Source organism: Megalopta genalis, chromosome 9, assembly GCF_051020955.1.
Source record: "Megalopta genalis isolate 19385.01 chromosome 9, iyMegGena1_principal, whole genome shotgun sequence".
NCBI classification, from domain to species: domain Eukaryota; kingdom Metazoa; phylum Arthropoda; class Insecta; order Hymenoptera; family Halictidae; genus Megalopta; species Megalopta genalis.
In genome coordinates, this window is record NC_135021.1 from 19,202,114 (window position 1) to 19,227,574 (window position 25,461).

The 25,461-nt window shown below is 42.4% G+C and overlaps 1 protein-coding gene across 9 annotated transcripts in view; it reads right to left on the bottom strand.

Annotated features, from left to right (window-relative positions):
* Nucleotides 1–25,461, bottom strand: part of sick (sickie) — a 277,051-nt gene that overhangs the window by 131,670 nt on the left and 119,920 nt on the right. For all 9 annotated transcript variants that reach the window (XM_033477744.2, XM_076524457.1, XM_033477739.2 and 6 more), the window contains one exon: nt 23,045–23,205. In XM_033477744.2, the coding sequence (XP_033333635.2) occupies nt 23,045–23,205 (161 nt within the window). The remainder of the gene's footprint in view (nt 1–23,044; nt 23,206–25,461) is intronic.

Below are 25,461 nucleotides of genomic sequence, written 5' to 3' on the forward strand. Positions count from 1 at the left end.
TATATATTATTATATTATATATATTATATAATATTATATATTATTATTATTAATATATAATATATTATTATTTTTCAAGCGAATATTAGTTGAAATATTACAAATTATAATTATTATGTACGTACAATTGGTATAAATATTATAAATATTTCTAGGGTTATATATATTAACCTATTCACATATATGAAGACGAGTTCAACGATCTACGATACCACGATCCTAAACCTTGACACAACGCTGAAATAATTTTGGTAACCGAAAGCGAATTCTCAGGACACGCTGCTACGATCCAGGGGCGGGGGGTGCGCGGGACGATGGTGATCGAGACCACCGAGAACAACATTGCGAATGGAAATTAGGAAGACAGAAGTTACATCTTGGCTGTTTGCAGGAATAGATCGGCTGCGACGAGGAAGAACACGAGTTCGAGACCCAATTTAATGGATCGTCCTAGTCGGTCGATCCACGCTCGTGCGTGCGGATTTGTCCCTGCACTCGTCCAGGTTGTAACTTCTTTTGTGTCCCAGTTTACATTCGCGCTTTTGTTCTTCGGAGCTGCTGATTCCCACGATCGCAGTGATATTAGCGTTAACATTGTTACGTTAATACCGATCGTTCAATTAATATTTATTGTTTTTGCGATAAAAGTGTAGACGCGCACAGAATACGATACAAAAGGACAAGCGAGCAATATAATTCTCTAATAATTAATATTAATTTATATAATCTCTAATAATAATTATTATAATAAATAAAAAAAATAATATTAATAATAATATATATAATCTCTAATAATTAATATTAATATATATTAATATCTCTCTCTCTCTCTCTCTCTCTCTCTCTTCCTTTGAATTTGGCCGTCTTGTTCGACCAGCGATGTTTACATCGCGAGTACCGATCGGTGTTGTAATTTCGGAGGTCGCCTTACAAAAAGAAAGGAATTATCAGGGGGAAAAAGCTCGTGAAAACTGTATTATATTGGACGGCATCGTATTACGTAAAGTGGTGAATAAGATGCAACGGAATTAAGAAACTAATAAACGTAATTTTCTCTTGCTGCTTATCGTCAACGTTATTATCATTATTTAGTTTCCTCGGGTCGGACCCCGGCTAATTCTCATCCGAGCGAGATGGAGCGAAATCAGATTAAAAAAAGGATCCCATCAAATTATCCGTCATCTAGAAATTGCTCGATTATGCTACACTCTTCCAAGGATGCTGAAAAACAGATCGACCATTTAACCTGACAATATTCTCATCCGTGCGAGCAGACTGCGGATTTTACGCGTTCATGGTTGAAACGAGTAATTGGAGTATAAATAAATAATGTGAAGATACAAGAAGAATTTAATAATACAGTCGAACTGTTTTCGTCCGACTTAAATCGTTAAAAAAGAAACAATTTATTCTTCCTTAATTTCCCTTTCTTACAATTCTGGAATATTTTTATTTTACATAAAGAAGCGAGAAGAATCTAGGGGAAGAAGTTGTAGAAAATTTGGAACACCCTGTAGCGAAATATCGATAAATTCTCGTCCCATTATATATTCCGCGTACGCGGTCGTCCATTGATTATTATTATATTATTATGTTTCAGGGGCTCGTGGAAAACGCGGAATAATTTTCGATCGAGCCGATTGAAAGCCGAACATCGATGAAGAAGACGGCAAACAAACTCGACCGTCTATCGATCGTTTATTCGACGGTTTGCGGGAAGCCGGCTAATTGTCGGGGAATTATTCAAATTCTACCGGACCCGGCGCCCGATTCGGCATCGATGAAACACCGCTGAAAACTCGTATCGCGGCGCGGAAAAAAAGAAAGAAGGAAGGGGGAAAAGAAGGAAAACGAAACGCGCGCACTTTCATCAGCGAGGCGACGGAATACAGGCTGCGGATTTTTTCCAACCTCGACGAGGTCCGCCCGTCGCTCCGCTGTCTCGTTTCGCATCGCGGTTCAACAAATTGCGATCTCTCCCTTTTTTTCCCTAGATTCCCTTATTTGTCCTCTCTTTGCTCGCGCCCCTCCACCGGCCGTCCCCCCATGCGAACCTTCTGTTTTTTTTCAACGAACAACCCCTCTTCCCTCTCGCGTCACGTACACGTGTCGACGACGCGTTCTTTTCAGGACGTCTTGACGCGTAGACGACGCGCGCGCGCGCTTACGCGTGTCCTACGCGATATATGCCACTGACGCAAATTAAAACGGAGCCTCCCCACACAGGATCGCGAAACAGACACCGACAACCGTGATCTAATCGGAGATTACCGGTTCTCGCGTCGGATCGAATTCTCGGCTCTCAGGATTTACCCCGTTTTCGACGAGCTCGGTGCCCTGTTTAGGGGATGAAAATATTTAAATTGTAGAAATAATCGTAATTATTATATTTACAAGAGTTTATCTATGCTTCGAAAATATTTCCAATGATTTAAAAATAATGTAACATTTTAAAGATGATCGTGAGCATAGAAATAATTATGAAATAAAAGAATATATTATTTCAAATAATGAGATTCAAGATATATAGCAACACAAATGTTTAATTAATTGAATTGTTTCTTATATCTATTATTAAGTCTAGGTACTATTTTTAACACAAATGTAACAGCTAGATCGAATTAAAATGTTTTACGCAGAACTTGGAAATTAAAAAAGTCACACGTGTAAACAAAGTTCTAAATTTTTCTTGAATTGCTCGGTTAACCGTATCGTTTACGTATCTTCGTAATTATTAATTCAACTCGTTTCAGACGATCTAAGAATATTAATTCGATCGCTTCTTACATACACTTTGAAACGATTAGCAAATTTAAATTCCACTGCCGGATGTAACGTTTAAAAGAAAACAAAGACGCGCGACGCTGATATCGAACAAAAAAAGATAACGAATCGGTCGAGTTTAATGAAACCCCGCGGGTTCGTTTCAATTTCCGTGAAAAACCGACGGCGAGGAAGAAAATGGAGGAACACCGTGGAACGAGTGCGCTATGTACGGTACAAGAGAGCGCGGTCGTAAAATTTTTGTCCGAATAGTAAAAAGTAATACGTCGCGTGAAACTCGGGGCAGAAAACACAGCGGTACAAGGGCGAATCGAGGCGCGAAACCAGGAGTAGTCTGTTCGCGTTTCAAGGGAGAGATCTGGAAGAGGACGTAAAAAAGGAAGAAGAGAAAACGCGCGACGGTCGCGAGCAAGAGAAATAAACCTTGGCGCCAGTTTCTATTTCGCCGTGCTCGCCCGATGTAGCGGAAGCATCCTTTTCCCCGGGAAAATAAGAACCGTGATACACGCTCGGGAATGTAAACGTGCGCGTTTGTCATGCGAAACAACCCAAGTATCTAATTTCGTTACGGGAGAACATTTTTTTCATTTGTCTCGCGCGAAACCGGCGAAGGGGAAACGTACGCCGCCGACGTTGCTGAATTCGCCTAAACCACGTTCTGCTGATACCACATTTTTCACTTTTCAATGATCTCATTCTCGAACGTATTTTTTTCTTTTTCGCTATCTTAGAATTATTGTTACGCGGTTTTCAGTTTCAAGAGAAGAAATTGTAGAAATTGTAGTGTTACGAAGGCTTTGCCTCGAGAGAAATTAACCCTTTTGCTCCGATGGGCGTATATATATATACGCCCTCGAAGAATGACAACATAATTATTAAACGTATGAAAATTGTGTTATATTTCAATTCAAAAAAGAAAAAAGACGGACCGAAAGAGTCGATCCTTTCCCGCGCAAACATCATTGGGCAAACAACGTATTCCAATTGATATTAGATTTCTTATTGGATCGAGCAAAAAGAATGCGAAGCCGTGCGAATAATTATGGAAATAATAAATTTAACGATCGATCGTTCAAGGAGATAATGCGGTGCCCCCCCTCCCAGGGGGCACCGTTACAGTAATGTCTTCCTAAGTGACGCTTAGATTGTGCATAAAAATGGACAATTTTGGAAGGGGCGACACGATTATTCGAGCCTTGCGGTTTATTTTTATAGTCATAAATTGTCCACAATTATAAAAAGTAAGGCTCGAATAATCGTATCTCCTCCTCCCAAATTATCCACTTTTGCGGACAATCCGAGCGTCAATTAGAGAGACATTACTGTAGTTACTAAAACATTGTTTTCAAAGATCGGGCTATTATCATTGGCGAGTTGTTTGATCAACAATATCGCTTTCTAATATCGTGCAAACTAGCGTACATGAAATTTAACCGAGTTTATTCAGTTTTTCATAACATTTTTTGGACAGCGATAAGAATCAACGAGGTGTCCGCATACTTTTGATTATATGCATATTATATATATATATTGATTATATGACTTTGATTATATCATTTTGAGCGACAGTGTACTCGCATGATCGCTCTCGCGATCGGAGAACAACGACTTCGATAAGAAATAGGGGCTGCGAACAGCGGCGGACTGCCACCAGTTTCCATCGAGAGGAAACGCGTGGTCGGTGGGAATAAAAGAGGCCGTCGGTGCGGGGGGATCTGCGCGCGGAGCGGACAGATGCGTTTGACCGGGGCCGAGGAAAACAACAAAGTATGAGGGATAACAAGGAAAAGCGTAAATAGAGGGAGCCGGGCTAAGCTTGCGGGAGAACGCGATCTAATCGAAAGAAACGGCTGCACCGAAAAGAAGAGCGGAGCGGGAGGGGGGGGGGGGGCTGTACGCGGAAACAAAAGGAGCACTCGAAGAAGCCCTACCTTCGATCTCGGCTCGATGACAGTCGCAGGTTTCCTCGTGGCTCCTCTCGCGGATAAATCTTACGCAGAACATGTCACCCTCCCGCGCGACCATAAACGACCGTGGGCGACGAACGACTGCGAGGAATTCGATAATGGAAATGCGGCACGACGGCGTCGTTGGCTCCCGGTATAACCGGTAAAACCGTAGACGGTCGAGAGGTACCAGTGGAGAGCACCGGCGGAAAAAAGCAAGAAAGAGAGAACCCGCACACGCGGAGTTGCGGCGCGGCGCGGCGCGGAAGAAGCGAGAGAAAGAGCGTGCCAGGGAAAACACAGAGCGAGGGTTCAAAGAGTTCTGGCCCTTGCCCTGCAGTATTTTCTCTATGTGTCTACCTTTTCATCCGCTCCGTCGTGGCTCGCCTACCACCCGTGGACAGTTTTGTATACGTGTGTGGCCCGGGTGCACGCAGCCTCCTTGCGCACCCCGCTTTTCACATATTGGTAAACGTTACACTTGCCGGATATGTCAATGACACGGTAATTCCTTCTTAACCTTTTAGGCACGGCTGAATTCTGCGCGAGGCAGATTCTGATATGTACTGTACAGAGTCTGATGCTGTATATCCCGTCTGTATATTGTTAACACTGTTGTAAATCGATGTGAAGACAAAACAATGCATCGGAAGATGATTATTTCATTCAAACGGAGAGCGAGTGAGCTACTATAGCGAGCCACTACAGGGTGTCCCAAAAATGTCTCGCAATCCGAAAGCGGCGGGTTCCTCGGGTCATTCGAAGCAACTTTTTCCTTTACAAAAATGTTCTCCGAGGCACCGTTAACGAGTTATTAACGAAAAACAGTTACCAATGAGAGGCGAGCTCGGCTGGCGCGAGGCGATCGAGCCAATGAGCGGAACTGGGCTTCGCGCGCTGGTTGGCCGGGCCGCCTCGCGTCAGCCGTACTCGATTCTTATTGGTCACTGTTTTTCGTTAATAACTCGTTAACGGTGCCTCGGAGAACATTTTTGTAAAGGAACAAGTTGCTTCGAATGACCCGAGGAACCCGCCATTTCCGGATTATATCGTTTGATATTTTTTCTTCTCTTTCCTTTGCGTACGTCGATTTAATGCAACGACTACTTTATCCAAAAATAACGCTAATACGAACAGCTTGTTATTAATGATCAAACTATAAATGCCTTTCGAATCAGCATTTACAGCTGTCATTGCGAGTATTTCATAAGACTCGACGTTTTTGTAAGCTTTCAAATATGAAAAGCCGATAAATGAATGAAAACTGCGATCGCTGTTACTTGTATGCCGTAAATTATCAATATTAAACACATAAAATCGATACTACATATAACTGCGTAAAGATTTACGATCCACTTATGGAAATATTTAGATCGTTATATTTATTGTAACAGCGTTCTCTCGGATATATTTTATTTCTGACTATGCGTGTAGCTACTTCCAGGGTAAAAAATTAGGTACTTTCCCCTCTAGTACTTTTTCTAAAGTGTAAAATAGTTAATTCCTACAGTGACTCCGTGGTTAACGTGTACACGTTAAAATAAATTATAAATAACTAAATAAATGTTTTACTCGCGAGTGTAAAATTTTATCGCGAAAATGAAAAGTTGATAGCATAAACCTCCGAGGTAACCGAAGGTAGAAACTAGAGATGCTGGGTCGTCGATGAGGTTATCGAAGATCCTAATCGTAGGTACAGTCGGTGTACAAAGTGTTTTCGTATACCTATTAAAACGGAATAAATTTTTTGCAATCGAGTCAAGCGATTTACTTTTTTGCGGGGTGTTTATTAGTTTACCAGACAATAGGTAAATAATTGTTTACAAAAATTGCAACTGCTCAACATGACGGAAGAATAAAAAAATAATACCGGTGTACAAAATGTATTTTTTCAATTTTCGTTATAGGTTCGGATAAAAGAGTTGGAAAATCATCATTCGTTAATTCTTCGATCGTGTAAACCGATTGAAATTTATCAGAACTGTTTGTTCGTCATCGTCGATAGTAAACTAAACTCTCTAAAATCTTAAAAAAATTTTAAATCGTTTGGCCTTATGAAAAAGTTATCCAGTTTGAAAAGGTACGCGAATACTTTGTACACCGACTGTATAATACTATCGGGTCGAGCCCGCGAATAACTTCCGCCATAAGCATTTACGACATAACGTTATTTACGATTCGACCTAATAGGTAGATATTATTTCTATATTTTCATCGCCGTGTGTGTGTATGTTGCTCCGATAGGGTTCAGTGCAAGGAACGGTGCTACCGTAAAATAAAATTTATTTTACGGAGCTCTATTTATACGAGGCAACAGAATTTTTCGAAGACTTTCATCAGCGCTATAAATGTAATATTCACGTGTTATCTTAGAATCGAGCGTAATTTCAGAAATGTTTACGCACGTTAGAAATAGTCCGTACTTCAGAAATAGTTGTATGAAATATCTCAAGACCGATTTCACCCCTTTACGTTTCATTTTTACGCTTTATCTCGGCCAATTGTTTCTATTTGCGTAGACACAATTTCAAGAAATATTTAAAACTGTAACACAACCATCGAGAACTAGAAAATTTTGTAATATCTAAAATAGAGAACGGGTGAAATTTTCACTTGGCTATAAAGGTTAAAGGGATATGTATTTATATTTAGGTGGTCTACGCTTTCCTCGATCCTACGATGCTTCAATCGCGAGATAAAATATTTTAGGATAATAGTTCTTCGTATTATACAAATAACTAATTTTCTAATTCGTAGAAATTAATAATACGAAATTAATTTGTATATAATATAAATATTAAAAATACTTGTATATGTGTTTGTCTTGATAAACGACCTTGAACAAACGCGAAATCCTGTTCAATCCCGATGCTGGATATATTTTTGAAAACAGAACGAATCGAGTAGCTCGAGAAATTATATTTCGAAACGCAACCGACGATATTTTTAATTTGCCAAATATAGAATAGTAGAATTTTATCGAACGCGATATTGCCTTCCGCCTCGCAGAGGGCCGTACGTTATTGTCACGATCCCAGCGTAGGACAGCGTCGACGGAAGCGTAACTGGCATTGTAAATTGATCGGGTACGCGTCAGCGCTCGACAGCCGTTTACAAAAACACGATCATTCGATGTCGCGACAAGGAAACAATTCTATTCGCGCTCGTAAAATCGAGTTTAGCATCCGATAAAAGAAGGACGCGCGAGTCTCTCGATACGCGACAGATTCGCCATCGACGCTGTCCAAAGGGAACACTTTTATTTTCCCGTTTCATTCGATACCGCAGTCGCGCGATGCACGGCCAGATTCCCGCAGCTGGAAAACATAACTGTTTTTATTCGCGGCGATGCACGCGTTGCCGGGACCAGACGCGTCGAGCCTTTTGATCGCGACGTACCCCGGATTCGATGCACCGATTCCAAAAAGACGGTCCAAACACCGCGAAGCCTTTTGTTACCGAATTTTGTTTCTAAAAAGAATCGCGTTTCGGTGCGCGTTATCGTCTCTGCGATTTCCGATGGTTTATATTTGATTATTTACTCGATTTCGAATATTCTGAAATGGAAGAGTTTCCAGAGTCCGTTTTTGAATCGAAATATAACACAATTTTCATACGTTTAATAATATTTATTGTAGAATATACTTTCCATCGTTACTTATGACTTCTTGCCAGCGCGACGGCAACTTGTAAATGCCATTTTTAAAAAATGATTTATTTTTAGAGGCGAAGAGCTCAACTAGTGCTCGGTTGACATCAGCTTCGGTTTTGAATTTTTTTCCTGTAAAAAGTTTTGCAAAGAGGGAAACAAGTGACAATCGGAGGGTGCTAGGTACGGGGAGTATGGCGGATGCGACAGAATTTGCCAGCCTAGCTATGCGATTTTCCGACGAGTCGCCAAAGCAGCATGTGGTCTGGCATTGTCATCGGTAGCCATGTTTCCACGATCGCGTCTCGCTTAATAATGACACGAGACATCTTTGTTTCAGTTTATTTAGGAGAGTACGTGCGTGTAAGTGCAATGATAAAGAGAGATAGTCATATATGTCTGAAATCAACATGCGCATATGGATTGAAACTTGAAGTAATGAAACTATCGGACAGAACTTTCCGGTAGACCTAACAGTAAGTACAATTGCAATGATCGAAGAAAAAGTATGATCGTGCAAAGTGAATTTAAAGTAGCTATTTTCGCTAGTTGCTACTTATATCGCAGCATTGTGGGCAAACCGATAAGAGAAAGAAAAGAAATAGTTGAATTTTTAAAATAGAAAGATATTTCAATTTTGCTTTTCCGGCCGAATTTTACAAAATATGTAGAACGCGAATTCCATATTGCTCGCAGTTGGCTGGTTAAAAAAAAATGGCATTAAAATACAAAATCTTCTTGGCGGTAAAAGCGAGTCGACGGGGAGAACGAAATAAAATATTTTTATATTTATATTTATATTTAACCACGTTGCAGCTAGAAGCGAAGTTTTCGCATCGCGCACGGCGTTTCGCCGAAACGCATTTCGCCACCCAGTACGTCGATCAATAAAATTGAAGTACAAACACTTCGTACGCACCTGATTTCACGCTTTCACGTCGAATCCGGCATCGGAACCGTGCGGCAGTATTTGCCAGTTGGTTTTCTCTCGAACGCGAACGTTTGAAAACACGACGGATTAAAAAGAAAAGAAGAAATAATATTTCGGTTATCGTGGAACCGCGTATCGGTGCGAGCTGCACCGGCGTCAAACTGATTTCCGCGACTGACATTTCATTTCCCTTCGAATCCCCCGCGATGTAAGGGTTCCGATTCGCGGCGCGTCTTTGTGCTCGGGTCGCGATAAATGCACGCGGCGCTGCGCTCTCTGCGCACTCCTGCAACCGCCAGCGAGGGGTGAGCGACACACTGTGTCGCTCAGCGCACCCAGGTATTCCAGTGCAGGTGTAAATCTTTAGAAACGCACCGTAACACCGCGGCTGCTGATACGCGCGTCGACGATGAAAAGAGAGAACGGATCCGCGGAAATCGTATCCGTGTGCGGCGAAACCGCCGCAATTTAACGATTAATTTTGCGTCGATGCGCGTTAACGAGTTATCGAGTGTGCTGCTCCGCGTTCGAAGTTCTTTCGACTATAGTATTTACCTACGTTCCACCGCAGTTAATAATTATAGGCTGAACGTAACTTTTACATTTTTCGTGGTATTGAACGCTAGATTTACGGAACTCGTTAACCCTTCGAGCTCTGCCAACCAGCAACTCCGGCACATTTTTGGAGCGGAGCGCCTGAGATAAAGGAAGCCTTATTTCGAGCGGAAAAGATTACACGTCACACACACAAAAAAAAAGTTACTTTCGGTCTATAATCGTGCAATCACTTTATACGATTTCTTTTCTTTTCAGCAGATTTATTCATTCTTACTTTAGCAATTGTAGCAATTAATTAACCCGTTGCCGCACCGTTATCGCAGAAGTTTTTTTAAACATTTCATTTGTTCGTTCAAACTGAAGAATTCGCTTCAGGCTTCGATTCGCGGCGCGAAGATTTCGTTGAAACGCGACTCGCGCGTTTCGAATCAATCGGACAGAGATTCTGATGCGCGTGCACGCGCGCTGCGATTCGCGGCGATAGCACGCGGGGAATTCTATGCGAACGCGAACGTTCGTTTTCATGCGCGGAAGCGCGCACCTGCCGTCGGTTTCTGCGTTTTCGAGACGCTCTCTCTCTCCTGCCGGTACTTGAAGTTCGGCTACATACCCCGAGCACCACCGGCGTGTTGCTCTGTATGCGTGTTCAGGAACGCGTAGAAGCAGCGGCAGAGGCGGAGGGTGGTTTGCAAAAGGTTAAGGGCTCGAAACCGGGGAGGCCCGCAATTGCCGAGGGTGGAAGTCGCGGCGAATCTCTTCCATAGAGAAGACGCGCGGTCGAGACCGGGAGGTTTTCAATCGGCACAAAGAGACGCGTCGAGGCGGGAACAGATCCGATACGGTCTTCGAACCTTCGTTTTCGCTTCTTCGGCAACGCCGCTAGATTACGCGCATCGATTCTCGCGCTACTTTGTTCGATTCTGTTCGAGCTCGGCGCGCGATATTTGCTCTGTTGATATTCGGAAAGCGAAAGGCTTCCCAACGCGATACAGCGAGCTTTTTAAATGCTCCTCGAATTATGTTTTCGTCCAACTCTTCGACACAATGTCATCCGTGAAAATAATTGGGGCCCGTACAACGAGATATTTTCATACGGGATTTTTAATACGAAAATAACGCGATAAACTTGATAACATTGATATTATGATAATAAACAAATAGAATATGAAAAATCACAATTTTTCTATGCTATAATTTGCTTGAGCGGCGTATCGACATTTCGACAGCCATCCTCGCGTGCACGCGACTTCGTGGGAATTTGAATCATAAAAATCGAATGGAAATATTAAATGCAACTAATAATATTGAAATATTAATATCTAGTTTTGTTAAAGTTGGTCTACTAGCTAAGTTTCTTATGAAAACACGTTTTTGTGGCGGGAAAGGATATCGTAGACCTAATACATATACCTAATACATACATATTTAGTTTCCGAGCAACCGGTGGATCGGTACGCCATGCATCAAATATGAATTCAATTTTGTAATACCAAATCAAAGCGTATAAATTCGATCGCGTATCGCTGACGGAATAGCAACGCCGAGAAAAGGTGATTCGGCCGAATATCTCGATCCGAGATGAAATTAAAGGACATATAATTTGCACCTTCTCGCAACGGAAACGTACGCGCGTGCCACGAAATCTGAACGGAACAGGTGAATACGCGGGAGTACGTGAAAAATGCGCGCGTACGCGATGAAAAATGAACGAACGCCTATCCAATTTTTAGTACAGCCTATTCCCACGGTATACTCGAGAAAATAAAGACCCCTCTGTGAAACTCGCGATCGCGGTGTGCCGGCGCTATTCGCTTATGCCACTTCATTTCTCATCCGCCTCGTCCGTCCATCTTTCCTCTATAATAGGGATCCCGGTATAATACATTACGGTCCGTATGGTCTCGCGCGCGTTATGCATTGTGCCTGTACCCTCTATTCACGGGCCGGACGATGATCAAATGATTCTCGCCGCTCCTGGCTAGACCTCCTTGTCGAACCGCCGGCAAGATTCATTCGAACGCCGTATACGTGCCTTGTACGTCCGATCTTCCGCGTCGAAGTCTCCGACAATATGGCTGTAAAATTATGCGAGAGGCGAATGTACTCGAACACCTTTCGAAGTGGAATACCTTTTTTCAGATTGGATCGCGCGACTTGAATTTTATTCGGACGAAATTAATTTCGATAGATATTGCGAATATCTGAGAAGACCTTTTTCAAAACTGTCTGATAATGTGTAATATAGAAATATAGAAATATACAAATATGGTATTTTCTTAAGTTTTTTTTAATCAGCTAAAACAGACCACCTGCGGTGCTGTGAATAATTATGAACTCGAAGTAACTTTTATGTTTTTACGGACATTTAAACAGAAACCAAGAAGAAAACTATATTTGTATATTTCTATATAAGAAATAATAGAAAATAGAAATATACAGGTATGATATATCGTTCAGTTTTTGTCTAAATATCGCTAAAAGTGTAAAAGTTACCTTGAGTAAACCACTGTATATGTTGTACTATGCATATTAATATAGTACATAATATTATAATTATGTACTACAATAATATATTATTATTTATTATAGTATATGATATGTGCAACCGATTTTTTATTTCATTTTCTTAGAAAACGAGCAGGAATTAACGTACAGAAACAATCTGAAATTTTTTCCTTCCGTTCAAACAACGCCGTTCCCACCGTTCGAATAATACGCGTCTACGTTCGTGTTAAACCTTACGTACCGTTACCCTTCCGCTTGCATAGTCGATGGTAACGGTATTGATACAACTAATAAGAAATCGCAGGACGAAACAGCGTGCGACGCGAAAGAAACACGCGCGTGCAGGACGGTGAACTATTGCAGCCGTGGAGCGAGGTTGTTGCGTGGTAAGAAATGCATCTTTCGCGTGCGATCAGCGACGAATATCCTCGTAATATTTTTAGAAAAAAAAAGAAAAAGAAAAGAAAACGCGACAAACCGCCGCAAGAGACTGGACGCGTGAAAAAAAATGTCAAAGCGAAAGGATACAGTTGGAAGAAGGAAACGAGCTTGCGCATACGCGTACATACGTATATTGCAGCTGGAATTAAGCCTTGCGATAGTTGGGGGAACTGCGAGGATCGAAACACGATGGATCTACATAGAGAATCTAGGTGGACCGTAACTCTCCCATCGTTAACGGTGCTCTCGATAGCTTAAGCGATTTATTCGGCCGAGTGTTTTTTACCATACAGTCCACTAGCCGACCTTTTCATCCTTTCGATGTAACCAGAGTTTCCAACAATTTCTAATCTCTGAACAACTATTATTTATAACAGTCGTCGTACAACGATTTCGTTGATATCGATCGTAACAGTTATAGTTCCTGGTTTCGACGAAAGAACGCGCGACACGGCCAGCTGGCATGATAATTAAATCTTTCCAGTTCATTGGAAAAACTTGGCCTCGAACCTGACACCGTTCCAACCCTTTCATCCACGGGACCGAGGGGCAATTCTCAAAACCTCTGTCGAGCCGGTAGAGAAGCAAGTATAGTATTTTTAACTCGAACGAGACCCCGAGAGCGGGGCTCGTGGGAAAGAAAAGGATAAAGATTTTAACCTTTTAGGTACGGCTGAATTCTGTGCGAGGCTATTTCCCTGGACGGTAGATTCTGATATGTACTGTACAGAGTCTGATACTGTATATTCTGTCTGTATATACAGAGAGTCCTAAAAATGTCTCGCAATCCGAAAGTGGCGGGTTCCTCGGGCCATTCGAAGCAACTTTTTCCTTTACAAAAATGTTCTCCGAGGCACCGTTAACGAGTTATTAACGAAAAACAGTGACCAATGAGAGGCGAGCTCGACTGACGCGAGGCGACCGAGCCAATGAGCGGAACTGGGCTTCGCGTGCTGGTTGGCTGGGCCGCCTCGCGTCGGCCGTACTCGATTCTTATTGGTCACTGTTTTTCGTTAATAACTCGTTAACGGTGCCTCGGAGAACATTTTTGTAAAGGAAGAAGTTGCTTCAAATGTGCGTTCTTTGTTGATTCGTACGAGCGCGATGAATTTTTAATCAGGTGGAAAATACGATCGGAGAAAGTGGCCTAATATCGCGAGCGACCCAATTTCCCAAAGTCGTGCATCATTATTCGATATTTGAAAGGTTTGAAAACGCTCGCGCTCCTCGCGGAGTTGTAATTCGATGTTCAGGATTCTTTACGAGCCGACCGAACAGCCCTTGTTTACACGCGGAGGATGCGTTAAAACCCTATTAAAGCTAGTGAGAACCACTGATTCCTCGGATGGTTCGGGGTTAAAGACCGGGTGCAAGTCTTACGTGTGCTCCGCACTTCAATTTTCTCTTGTTGTCTTTCTTGGCGCTACTCTCCTGTTTCACTTTTTCTCCTTCTTTCGCGGACCTTTCTGCCATCTTTGTTCGCCTTTAACCCTCTCTCTACGTGTCCCTTCGTCTTTCGCTTTCTTTCCTTCCAACGTTCTACGAACGAAGGAGGTAGTTTATATCGGTGCTGACGAATACGGGGCCTCTCCTTTTGCCTCTCTTTTTCCCCTCCTTCTTTTTCTTTCTTCCTTTCTCTTTCTACCTTCCTTCCTTTCTCTCCGATGTGTCTCTTTGGAGATTCCTGCAGGATTACAAAGCTTACAGCGAGCTTACCCCAACTCGGGGATTCGTTTCGAGGGAAAAAATTGTTTCGCCCGGAAGCGGTTTATCCTATCTAATTCCATCGTAATTGAAATAAATAGACGCGCGTGTAACTCAGCCAATTTATTTCATTTCGTCTGTTATTGTACTTATTATTACGTCGCATTCTCTTCCTCTCAAATCCCATTGGTTTCGTCTCGTTCGAGTCGACCACGGAACAGGACGTAACCGTGATATTTTTCGCATGCGATGAAATTAATGATTAAAATATTAAAAGATTCGTTCGTTATTACGATTTTCAGTATGCAACTCGGTATGCGGTTTTCAGTATGCGCGAACTCGTAACGGTATAAATATTTATATTATGCAAGAAAATACATGTGTACACGTATTTTACCATCAATCGAATTTTATTTATCATCATAAATCGAAGCAACTTTATTCCGGTAAATTAATTAAGTTCGCATTTTATCTAGTTTTCTTAGTACAATATACGTATATAATGTACGATCGTATACACGAAATTTGGACATCGAATATAAATAATAAAAAGTGAAAATAAATTCCGAGCTTTCCTCCCCTGAAGAGCATTCCGTTACTGCCCACTTGTAGCGTTGTTGCTTAATTATAACTTGATAAATTGGGAGAGAAGTTGCACGCGTACTTCACCCGTTGACAAGCTCTCGCGCGTTTTACCATTTTCTTTTACTCGGCCGAACGCTTACGAGATTCCAGAGATGTTACCAGCATCGGGGCGAGCGTTTCCGAGCTGGAATGCCTCGCAACTTTTGCTTCTCCCTCAGCTTCGTAGCCGCCCGCAATTGTCGCTCGAATCAATATTTGCATTCACCCCTTTGCGATCGAAAGCGTTTCCTCGTTTCTGTTCGATCGGTGGACCGCGGATCTTCGGAAGAAAATCCGTCCACCTTCGAGTCTTCGTGCCCGAAGCCGTTTTTACTGCTGAATCTAAAATACGGTATTTTCGTTCTATACGACTTAATTGCTGCATTTCGTGCATAATTATAAACTTGAAGCGACTATGGCAAGTAACTCTGAATTTATAATTATTCGGATCACCGTGTGTATTTAACCCTGAGCACCTCCGAACCATTCTGGACGTTGGCTACCAGCTACTCGGCGCCACTTTTCGGCAGAAACGGGCATTTACAGACCCTCGTATTATTTAGTATGCTTTTCGAACCAACTAACGTATTATAATGATATTGGACTTATACGAATTTGGCTGAAATCGTGAAATTTGCAAACAAAGTTGCGCTGAAATAACTCAATTGTCCGTAATCGCTAATAAACTTGAATGTCCCACTCGAGGGGACATCCGAGTGATATGCTAGAATTGCGATGTCCCACGAGAGGGGACAGCGGAGTGCAAAGGGTTAATTTGCAGCTGTCTGCTAGATCGGTCTATCGATTGACCAAAAATTGTGGAACGGGAAGAACGTTGACTGAAATATCCTCGCTTTCGCAGCGTCCACCATCGGTTCTCCGTTAGCACATTTCAATTTCGCTCGACTACCCTGGCATCGGTTCCGGGAAGCGATACATATCCGACATGGAACGAGAGCCCGACGATATATTTTTTCCTCGGCGAACGCAACGAAAATCAAGAGCAGCCTCTCCATGGAAAGAGGAGGAGCAGCTGCAGCTTTTCTACCCCAAGAAAGAGGGAAGAGGGTTAGGAGAGTCGTTGCTAGGGTTCCAGTACTCGGTTACGGAGCGGCCGTAAAATTTATCGAGCTTACGGGGTGGCGGAAGTTAAGCTGTCGCTGCATGCGAGCGCGCGCCACGGTATTCCGCTTTATGAAAACGATGATTTCTGGGGAAAGATTTCCCGGAGGGGCCGTGCCGAATAATTCGGCCCTAATTCAAATGGACTGGTCGCGTCGGTGAATCGATTCGCTCCACCGCCCGAGTGCCGACCAAAGGTAAATACGTTTTAATCTTGCGTCAATGAAAAGCATGCGGTCGTCTGGCAGACTTCTGTCGTTATTATTTATTAATTGTATTAGAATATAAGCGGTAGACCTAATATATACATACATTAAAGACTACGATATAACGGTAGATGCTGAACTGTATTTTTCTCGCAGAGATAATCGCGAATTAGTCCGTTAAAAAATGACGCTATTACCGCCCATCCCTGATCCAGAGACAATTGGAAATAACCTCTCAACCGTGGCATCTATCAAAAATACATTCTGCACGTTTTTATAATGGTACGCGTTATAAAAGTTAGCCTCTGTAAATTATGAATCATGAAAGAGATTACAAAGTGCGCGCTTCGTCTTTTATTGCCGCGTACCGGAAATGGACTCGCGGGTGTATTTTATCGATACGTTAGATTAGATGGTGAATTTCACGTCCGCCTTGTGCATTATGGGAATGGATGGTGTTTACCGGTCGTATATCTGGACGCGTGTAAATATTTTCGTTATAACGCTTCAGCTAGAAATAAATGTCTTCGAGAACGTAGAGTTAATCTGCTCTTTGAGCGAGAGACGTTCCTGCACGGTCGTCGTTGGGAGATTAAACGCGCTTTCGAAAATATATCACCACCGTATAACCAAATCGAAGGAATTTCTGCGTACGTGTACTTACTATACTTACATCTACAGTTACAGTTCGGGATAACTGTTCCTTACGGACGGTTCAGTTATTGCTTTATATTTACCTGTCTCTCTGTCCAAGTTAGGTTTCTTCGTCTCTCTGTCATTCGACGATAAAATTAATAGCCGGATACGCGCAAGGTACAAAATGAAAGATGGGAATACATTTTGTTGGAAATACGGAGGAATTCGACGGTCCATCGATGTGTCATTTGTGACTCCGGTTCGTAGACTTTTGAACCTTGTTTTCGTTATTATTGATTATAAGTATGTTCGCCTTGATTTTGTACGTTTTGTATGTATAGTCAAATTATTATAATAAAGTTCATATTATTATTATTATTATTATTATTGCGACGTTTGTGCAGGAGTCACGGCGAGCAATTCACGATAAAAATGAGTTTGAGAACCTAGATAAAAATTAATTTAACCGACAGAAGAAATCGAACGTTTCGTATGCACCGAACAGTTTCGAGTAGAAACGATTAACCCTTTGCACTCGAGTGGCGACTCTGAGGCACCATTACAATTATTGCATCGCGTTCGAAGATAATTTTCGTATCATAAAAGTCTAGACGTAAAATATTGTTAAAAGTCTAATCGTCGTACGAGTCGCAAGACTATAAATTTCGTGTGCATAAAATGCACTTTGTCGTATAAAATGGAAATACCGTAAACCAGAAAAATTAATTGAAATTTACGGTTGAAACGACTTCGAGCAGAAATGATTAATGCGTGTCCTCCGGATCACAGGTGTGCTCATCTCTCGTATTTACGCGTTTGAGAGCCACTGCGCGGGGTTTCGAAGGGATACAGTTCTCTTGTCCATATCGTAGCTGTATCAACGCCCGTGTGTGTTGCGAGCGACTGGGTACAGAATGTGTTTCGGTTCGAAATAGACTTCCACGTCCTATAACGTGTTCATAATATATGTAGCAGCGCGCATAAGGGCGCGCGCGTACGCGCGTGGACAAGTCGGTGCCGTCGTTCGTGGTTTACGATATTATTTTAGGAGTCCTGCGAGTTTCTCGTCTTCCCCTACGAGTACCCTTTGACTCGCGCGGAGCCGAGAACCGGAGCGAGCGACCCTGCACGCGTCTAGGTCATGGTCTAGGATTTCTATTGCATTTCAGCGCGATCGCCTTTCCTGGGGGGGTACGAATAAACGAATTCCTGGAATTCGAAAAGCGGGCCGTCGAATTCCTGGTTGCTGATACGGAACGCGCGGTAAATCGTGCCGGATCTGAAATTCTTCAAGGGATTTTCCTAAACAGGACTCGCGCTGTATAATTCAATATATTTTATATAGCGCGAGGAACGCGCTAAAAATTGTCTCGGAGAAACAGCAAACAAGAAAGGCGTTAAAAGAATTCAAGAACGATAAGGAACTACGAATTACAATGCGATCGAATTATGCTGTAATTATTAGGTCTACCGGAAAGTTCTGTCCGTTTTTTAATTGAAATATAACACGATTTTCATACATTTAGTAATATTTATCGTAGAATATACTTTCCATCGTTACTTATGACTTCTTGCCAGCGCGATGGCAACTCGTAAATGCCATTTTTAAAAAATCATTTATTTGTAGAGGCGAAGAGCTCAACTAGTGCTCGGTTGACATCAGCTTCGGTTTTGAATTTTTTTCCTGTAAAAAGTTTTGCAAAGAGAGAAACAAGTGACAATCGGAGGGTGCTAGGTCCGGGGAGTATGGTGGATGCGACAGAATTTGCCGGCCTAGCTCTGCGATTTTCTGACCAGTCGCCAAAGCAGCATGTGGTCTGGCATTGTCATCGGTAGCCACGTTTTCACGATCGCGTCTCGCTTAATAATGACACGAGACATTTTTGTTTCAATTTATTTAGGAGAGTACATGTGTGTAAATGCAACGATAAAGAGAGACAGTCGTATATGTCTGAAATCAACATGCGCATATGGATTGAAACTTGAAGTGACACTATCGGACAGAACTTTCCTAACTTTTCCTAATATGTACATACAGCTTATAACGTTCTGGTAAATACGACCGAATAAAAAACGCGACGTAGGTCGTTTTAAATCGAAGTTCTACTCTGTACCAGAGAGCACGCCTCTCGGTTTCAGTCGGAGGAATTGCCGATCAATTTCACAAGATCTCCAGATCCGATCGCAACGAATGTTTTCCCGAGCGACTGTACGCCGTGCGCGTACGAGCAACGCCGGGCAGAAATACGTATCGGCGGTTCGAAAAATTCTAAGACACCCGTTTTGCCCGGTGATATATTTCGCAACAGGACTCGAACCGGTCCTCTTTCACTTTCGTTCGACCACGGTCATTGTTCACGGGTTTCGCGCGCGCGCGACGTTGAGAACCACGGTAAATCGGCGTGCACATCTGGCCATGGCTGCTCTGGGAACGTGGGAGGCGAGAGAGTAAAGTATAAACTATGGGGTGCCACCCCATCTCGCTGCGGACTACCTACCCCTCGCGGGACCGTCCTGGATGTAGGTAATATCGTCGACTCTCTATGCCACTATATGCACATGTACATGTATACACGTATATATAGTATACGGTTGTATTCGTAACTCTCGTACGTACACGAATGCACGCGTCGCTATCAGTTCTGCTCGTCGGCAGAGGCCAACCTAACAGAATTTCGCGACGCCGTGCCACGCCATTGTATTCGCGCGAATAGGAGCGCGCTCTCCGAGATGCGAGCCCGTGAAACCGGCTGCCCAAAATGCACCGGCGCATCTGCACGGTGTGATTCGGTGCTAAGTGAACATTTTTTCAGAGTATTGCGTTCATTTTGCCAGGGCGGTGGGGGGAGTTTCTGTGTGCACTTGCGAGGGATGATCTGCGATCGGGAAATTCAAAAGATCAGTTCAAAATAGTCGCGTATCGCGTAATCGTTTTTTCTCTCGCGTAAATTCTCTGTAAAGGGTAAACACATTGACCCCTAAATATTCTGTAAATGGAATTTACATTAGAATACCCCCTTAACGATCCGCATCGTAGAACATCGTCGGACGCGGACATGTGCGTAGATAATACGGATTTTTGTCGATCGTTGCTGCTCGTGTCTATTCGAAATGGAGTAACCGGCGCGTAGCGGGACTAGGGTGAGAATAGTAATGTACGTGTACGTTTAACCCTTAGCACTCCGAACCATTCTGGACGTTGGCTACCAGCTACTCGGCGCCACTTTTCGGCAGAAACGGGCATTTACAGACCCACGTATTATTTAGTATGCTTTTGGAACTAACTAACATATGAATTGCGTCGAAACCCGCTGACATTTCTTGTATATATCTTAGTAATTTTACTATATTTCGATTTGATTTCTGGTGCCATTTCAAGAGAAAACTTCAGGGAAACACGCATGTCCGAAAAAGTTGCGCTGAAATAACTCAATTCCCCGTAATCGCTAATAAACTTTAATGTCCCACGAGAGGGGACAGCGGAGTGCAAAGGGTTAAGAGAGAGAGGGGCAAAGGGCGAGAAAGACAGAGCTCGCTCGCAGGGTTGTAGGGGGTGGAACAAGGAGAACAAGGTCGGCGGTCGGACAAGAGAGCCCATATATTTAAAAGGGACCACGGGGTCGCGTACCCCCATGGTTGCCAGTTTTCACGGTGGTGGTCCAGGTTCTTCGCGACAGCCAGAAATGCGCAAAGGGTTGCTAAAAGCCATTCACGGCGCTAATGGCTAATGGGGTGTTCTTAACGCGGTACTACATCCACCGTGCCGCTTGACACCCTCGTCGAACCTTTGTGTCTTCGAGGGTAAGCCCGAGATGCTAAGAAGTTTGCCCGCATCGGGGAGGTTTAATGCATAATTTTGGAAAATTAATTCGTTTCGCTCGCACAGCTTCGCGGGGCGGTACGGTCGTAAACGAAGAATTCCAAATAGAAAACTTTCGATCGGCAAGACGACGCGAAACAGTCTAATAGCTCGTCCTATTTTCATTTTCTTGAACAAGAACCCGTCGCAATTGTGCAAATTGTGTAAAGTGTCTTTTAAGTTAACTCTTTGCACTCGAGTGGTGACTCTGAGGCACCACTAAAATTTGTTACATCACGTTTTAAGATGATTTTTATATCAACAAAGTTTAGATCTAAAAAATTGTCAAGAGCGTAATTGTTGTGTGACTTCCAAGAGTCAATTTCATATGCATAAGGCGCATTTTGCCATATAAAATAAAAACATCGTAAGTTGGAAAAATAATCTTATATTTACAGTGAAAATAGCTTCGATTACAAACTTTTAAAATTAAAATTAAAAATAAATGTGACGTTATTCGATTATTCAAGGAAATTCTAAAATACATTGCACCGTATTATACATATATTTTTTATGAAAAGAAAGACGCTTTCGAAACTCCTCTCAACGAGCTTTTATTTGCAACGGTCTCGTAGTTTCGGTAAACCGTCTAGCTGAAATATCATGCCAATTCACGATGCACAATTATTACGCTAAATTATGTCCAGAGTCTGCGAATTTCAACGTGATGCAATTGAAATTTCAACAAAACGAAACAATGGCCCGTTTACACGAGCCGGTTTGCAGGTAGAAAGAAACGGAAACGGAGAAAAGTTCTAATATAAAGCCAAACGAATTTAAATGCTTTCTGTGTTCCACGTTATTGTTACAACTATGCGAGCGTACGTAACTCGAAATGAGAAAATGTTTCAACGTTTGCGCAACAGGAGCTAACGGTCCGTGGGACGCTCCAATTTTGAAGTCTCTTCAAAGGAAACGTGCTATTGTTTGTTGTACATTTTCTAAATGAAATATATATATATATGTAAATATATATATATAATATAATATTAATAAATATATATATATTTTATTCCGACTTCGCAAGTCTTTTGAACTAATATTTTCCTTTTCTACCATTTGGAAACGTATTCGTTTCTGGAACAATTATGGAAACTGTATCGATTGATGCGCTAGAAAGCCCGCAGTAATTTGGGCCTGCGGAAATGTACACGCGCAACGCGTTAATTACTGTTGTATAAGTAACAGAGAAACGTTGAACATGTACAGCTGGTTTTCAATTACAAGCTTTCTTCCTTTATCCGTATCCGTAGTTAATTGCGCCAATTAATTATAATTGAATGATCAATTTTGCACATTTGTATAGGAACAAAACTTTGGTTTTCAACGTTGAACGTACGAAAATTATGTTGATTACAAATTGCGCTACCATTTTGTCCGACAGTGTGTGTGTGTATTCAATTTATTTAAATTATTAAAAGAAAAAGAAAAAATTATTCGAATTATCAAACAGCTCCGAACAATGGAACAAAGTTTGAAAGAGAGATGCAGAAATTACTTTTCACGAAGCTATTAGACCGAGAGAAAAGTTTATCAACGAGAGAAAGTTTTGCGAAGTTGTAAAATCCTGAAATTATGAAGCTTCGCACATAAGCGAAGCAGGTTATGCTCTCGTTGGTCATTGTTTTTCGTCGATATCTCGTAAACGAAGCCGCGAACTGCATTTTTCGTCAAATAATTGACTGCAAGTCCAATGAGAAGATCGACGTTGATCTGAAGAAACTTAGTTGAAAAATACATCCAGAGGGGGAGAGAGAAAGAGAGAGAGAGAGAAAGAGAGAGAGAGAGAGAGAGCGCTAGAGAGAGGAAGAGAGCGCTAGAGAAAGAGAGCGCTAGAGAGAGAGAGTGCGCTAGAGAGAGAGAGTGCGCTAGAGAGAGAGAGTGCGCTAGAGAGAGAGAGAGAGAGAGAGAGAGAGAGAGAGAGAGAGAGAGAGTAAATGCATCTAGCCACGGCCGTTGCGGAATCGTCGGAAACGACTGGCTGGCTCGGATTAAATGAGCGAATTTAGTTTTGCGCGAATGTGGCGAATCGATAGCTCGGAAAGTTTCGGCCGGAGGGGAAAAACGAGCCAGACTTACCAAGTTGTGATTGATGCGTCGGAGTTGGAGCTGGTCGAACTTTATCCGGGGGACACCTTCTGGTAGCAGCCACGGTAGCAGGTAAAGGTATGCTTGTTCCACCGCCGGGACCGCCACCTGCCCCGCCGACGGTCGACTGCTTATTGTACGGCGACGGCAATCTGAAACGGAGCGATCAATTTAGGAAACAACGTCCCGATAGAGTCGTTACCGTTATTCGGTCTGATCTCTCGTTCCCTGTCTGATTTCAACGTCCCTTGGACTAGGCGCTGCTTTAAACCCTAATTCGATTGCTTCTAGTTCGAAACTTGCGTCTAACGTTGAACCCTGCTAGCGAATAATTCCACGCTGCAAGGATAAACAACGAGACATATTTATCCGTTCTATTTTTATTTGTCTGTAATTTATTATCGCCGGCGAGCACACAAAATTTTTAAGTATAAATTAATATTAATACATTGAGGTTATATATTATCTCAATGAGCACCGGACGTCTTAAAGACGTCCATTTTACGTTCATTTCAAGACGTCTTATTTCAGACGTTAAAAGGACGTCCAATTTGGAATAATAATAATAATATATATAATAAATAATAATAATATAATATAATAAATAATAATAATATAGTAAATGTTGATTCCCAGATAGCACAACGTCTATAGAGAGACGTCTTAAAGACGTCGTTGTGCTATCTGGGAATTAACATTTATTATATATATTATTAATATTGTTAATATTTATATTAATACTGCCGTAAAATATCTATTGGACAGTCGTTCCTCTCCCATCCCTTCCGACTGCCAGAAAAAAAAGACAGCGGCTGTTTAAAACTGCGCCCAACAGCAAGTTATTAGCGTGTTCCTCGACATTCGGAATACGTAGATGTTGCAGGGTTAGGTAATTGAAAAAACGCGAGAGGTCTGCGCAAGGTTTCGGCCACCTGTGTGCAAGATTTACGACGTTGTAGGCTCGAAATGTAACATGGGGTGCGTTTTGCTTACGCGCGTGTATTTTAACTCGACTGTATTTCACATTCTTATCGAAGATTCTTCGCAGACGCGGTTATTCGACGGCACAATCGTACACACAGTTACCGAGATGAATATTCGCTTCATAATTTGTAGGTTACAGCGATGCCATCGAAACTCGATCAAGTCACCGTGTGTCTCGGATTCTGTACGCTGATTTAATTACTCCGCATTTCACAGGCCTCGAGAAGTTGATCCGATTGTGGAAATTACAGATCAAATTTTATTAATTTAATAATATTGTTTTGCAAATACTAGTAAAATTATTGCGAGGGCACGGTAAAGGCACCAGGGTGAGGCACGGTAATTGGCACGCTTATCGTATGTTCTACGATAAATGGTTATTCCCTTGTTTCCAACGTTTAACCCTTTGCGCTCGCGAAGCTATTTTAATTGTAAATCTAAAATAATTTTTCTGACTTACAGTATTTTCATTTTATATGACAAAAGTCACTCGCTCATCGTTCGAACCAAATAATCGTCTTCATATGCATTGTTTCACACTTCTTTTGTCTTCGCAAAATTATCTTAGAACATGATATAACAAATTTTAGCGGTGCCTCAGAGCCACCACTCGAGTGCAAAGGGTTAAATCTGATATCGTAGATGCTTCGATTTTCCTTGTTTTACATTGGTTTGCTCGTTTTATTCTCGGATACCGTGTTACCGAAAAGTTTATATCGTACTTCTGTCTCCAACTGGCTGATTCAAAGAGGTGGTGCTGCGCAGACCGAATCATGGCACCCTCCTCCGCGACAGGAACAGTCATAGAAAGGGAGAGAAGTAGAAAAAGACAGAGCGAGAGAGAGAGAGAGAGAGAGAGAGAGAGAGGAGCGTGTGGGAGAGAAGAAAGAACTCTGCCGAAGGGAGCTGTGTTTGACACTAGCTCGGGACGACCACCAACGAATCTTTTCCCCGACGCGTTCTCGTTTACCAGCGTTTTCTTTGGACAACGTTAACTCCCTCGCGAGCTTTTCTTTTTCTCCCCCCTTCCGTTCCTATCTCTCCTCTTCTCATCTTCCTACCGTTCCCTTTTCACTCTCGTTTTCGAGCGAAAGTACGCGTTTTTGGCACACGACTCGGGGTCCCACTCGGCAGACGAAAACCACAGGCCGGAATTCCTGTTTGGAATTTTGACGGACAGTTAATAACGTCGAAATAAATTACACCGAAACGCGAATCGTTTTATGTTCGATTCGCGAGCGTTTTAGTGTTCGGTTCAAAAACGTTTTGCTCCCTCGAGCTTCCACCGGCGCGTGGCCAGAATGACTCGTTAACGAAAATTATAGGTAATCGAAGGATCGGCCCACCCGGGGTGCGCGAAATCCTTGGCATTTTTCTTTTCAATTTCTTTCATCGCTGCAAGAATATTAATCTACGACAGTTAA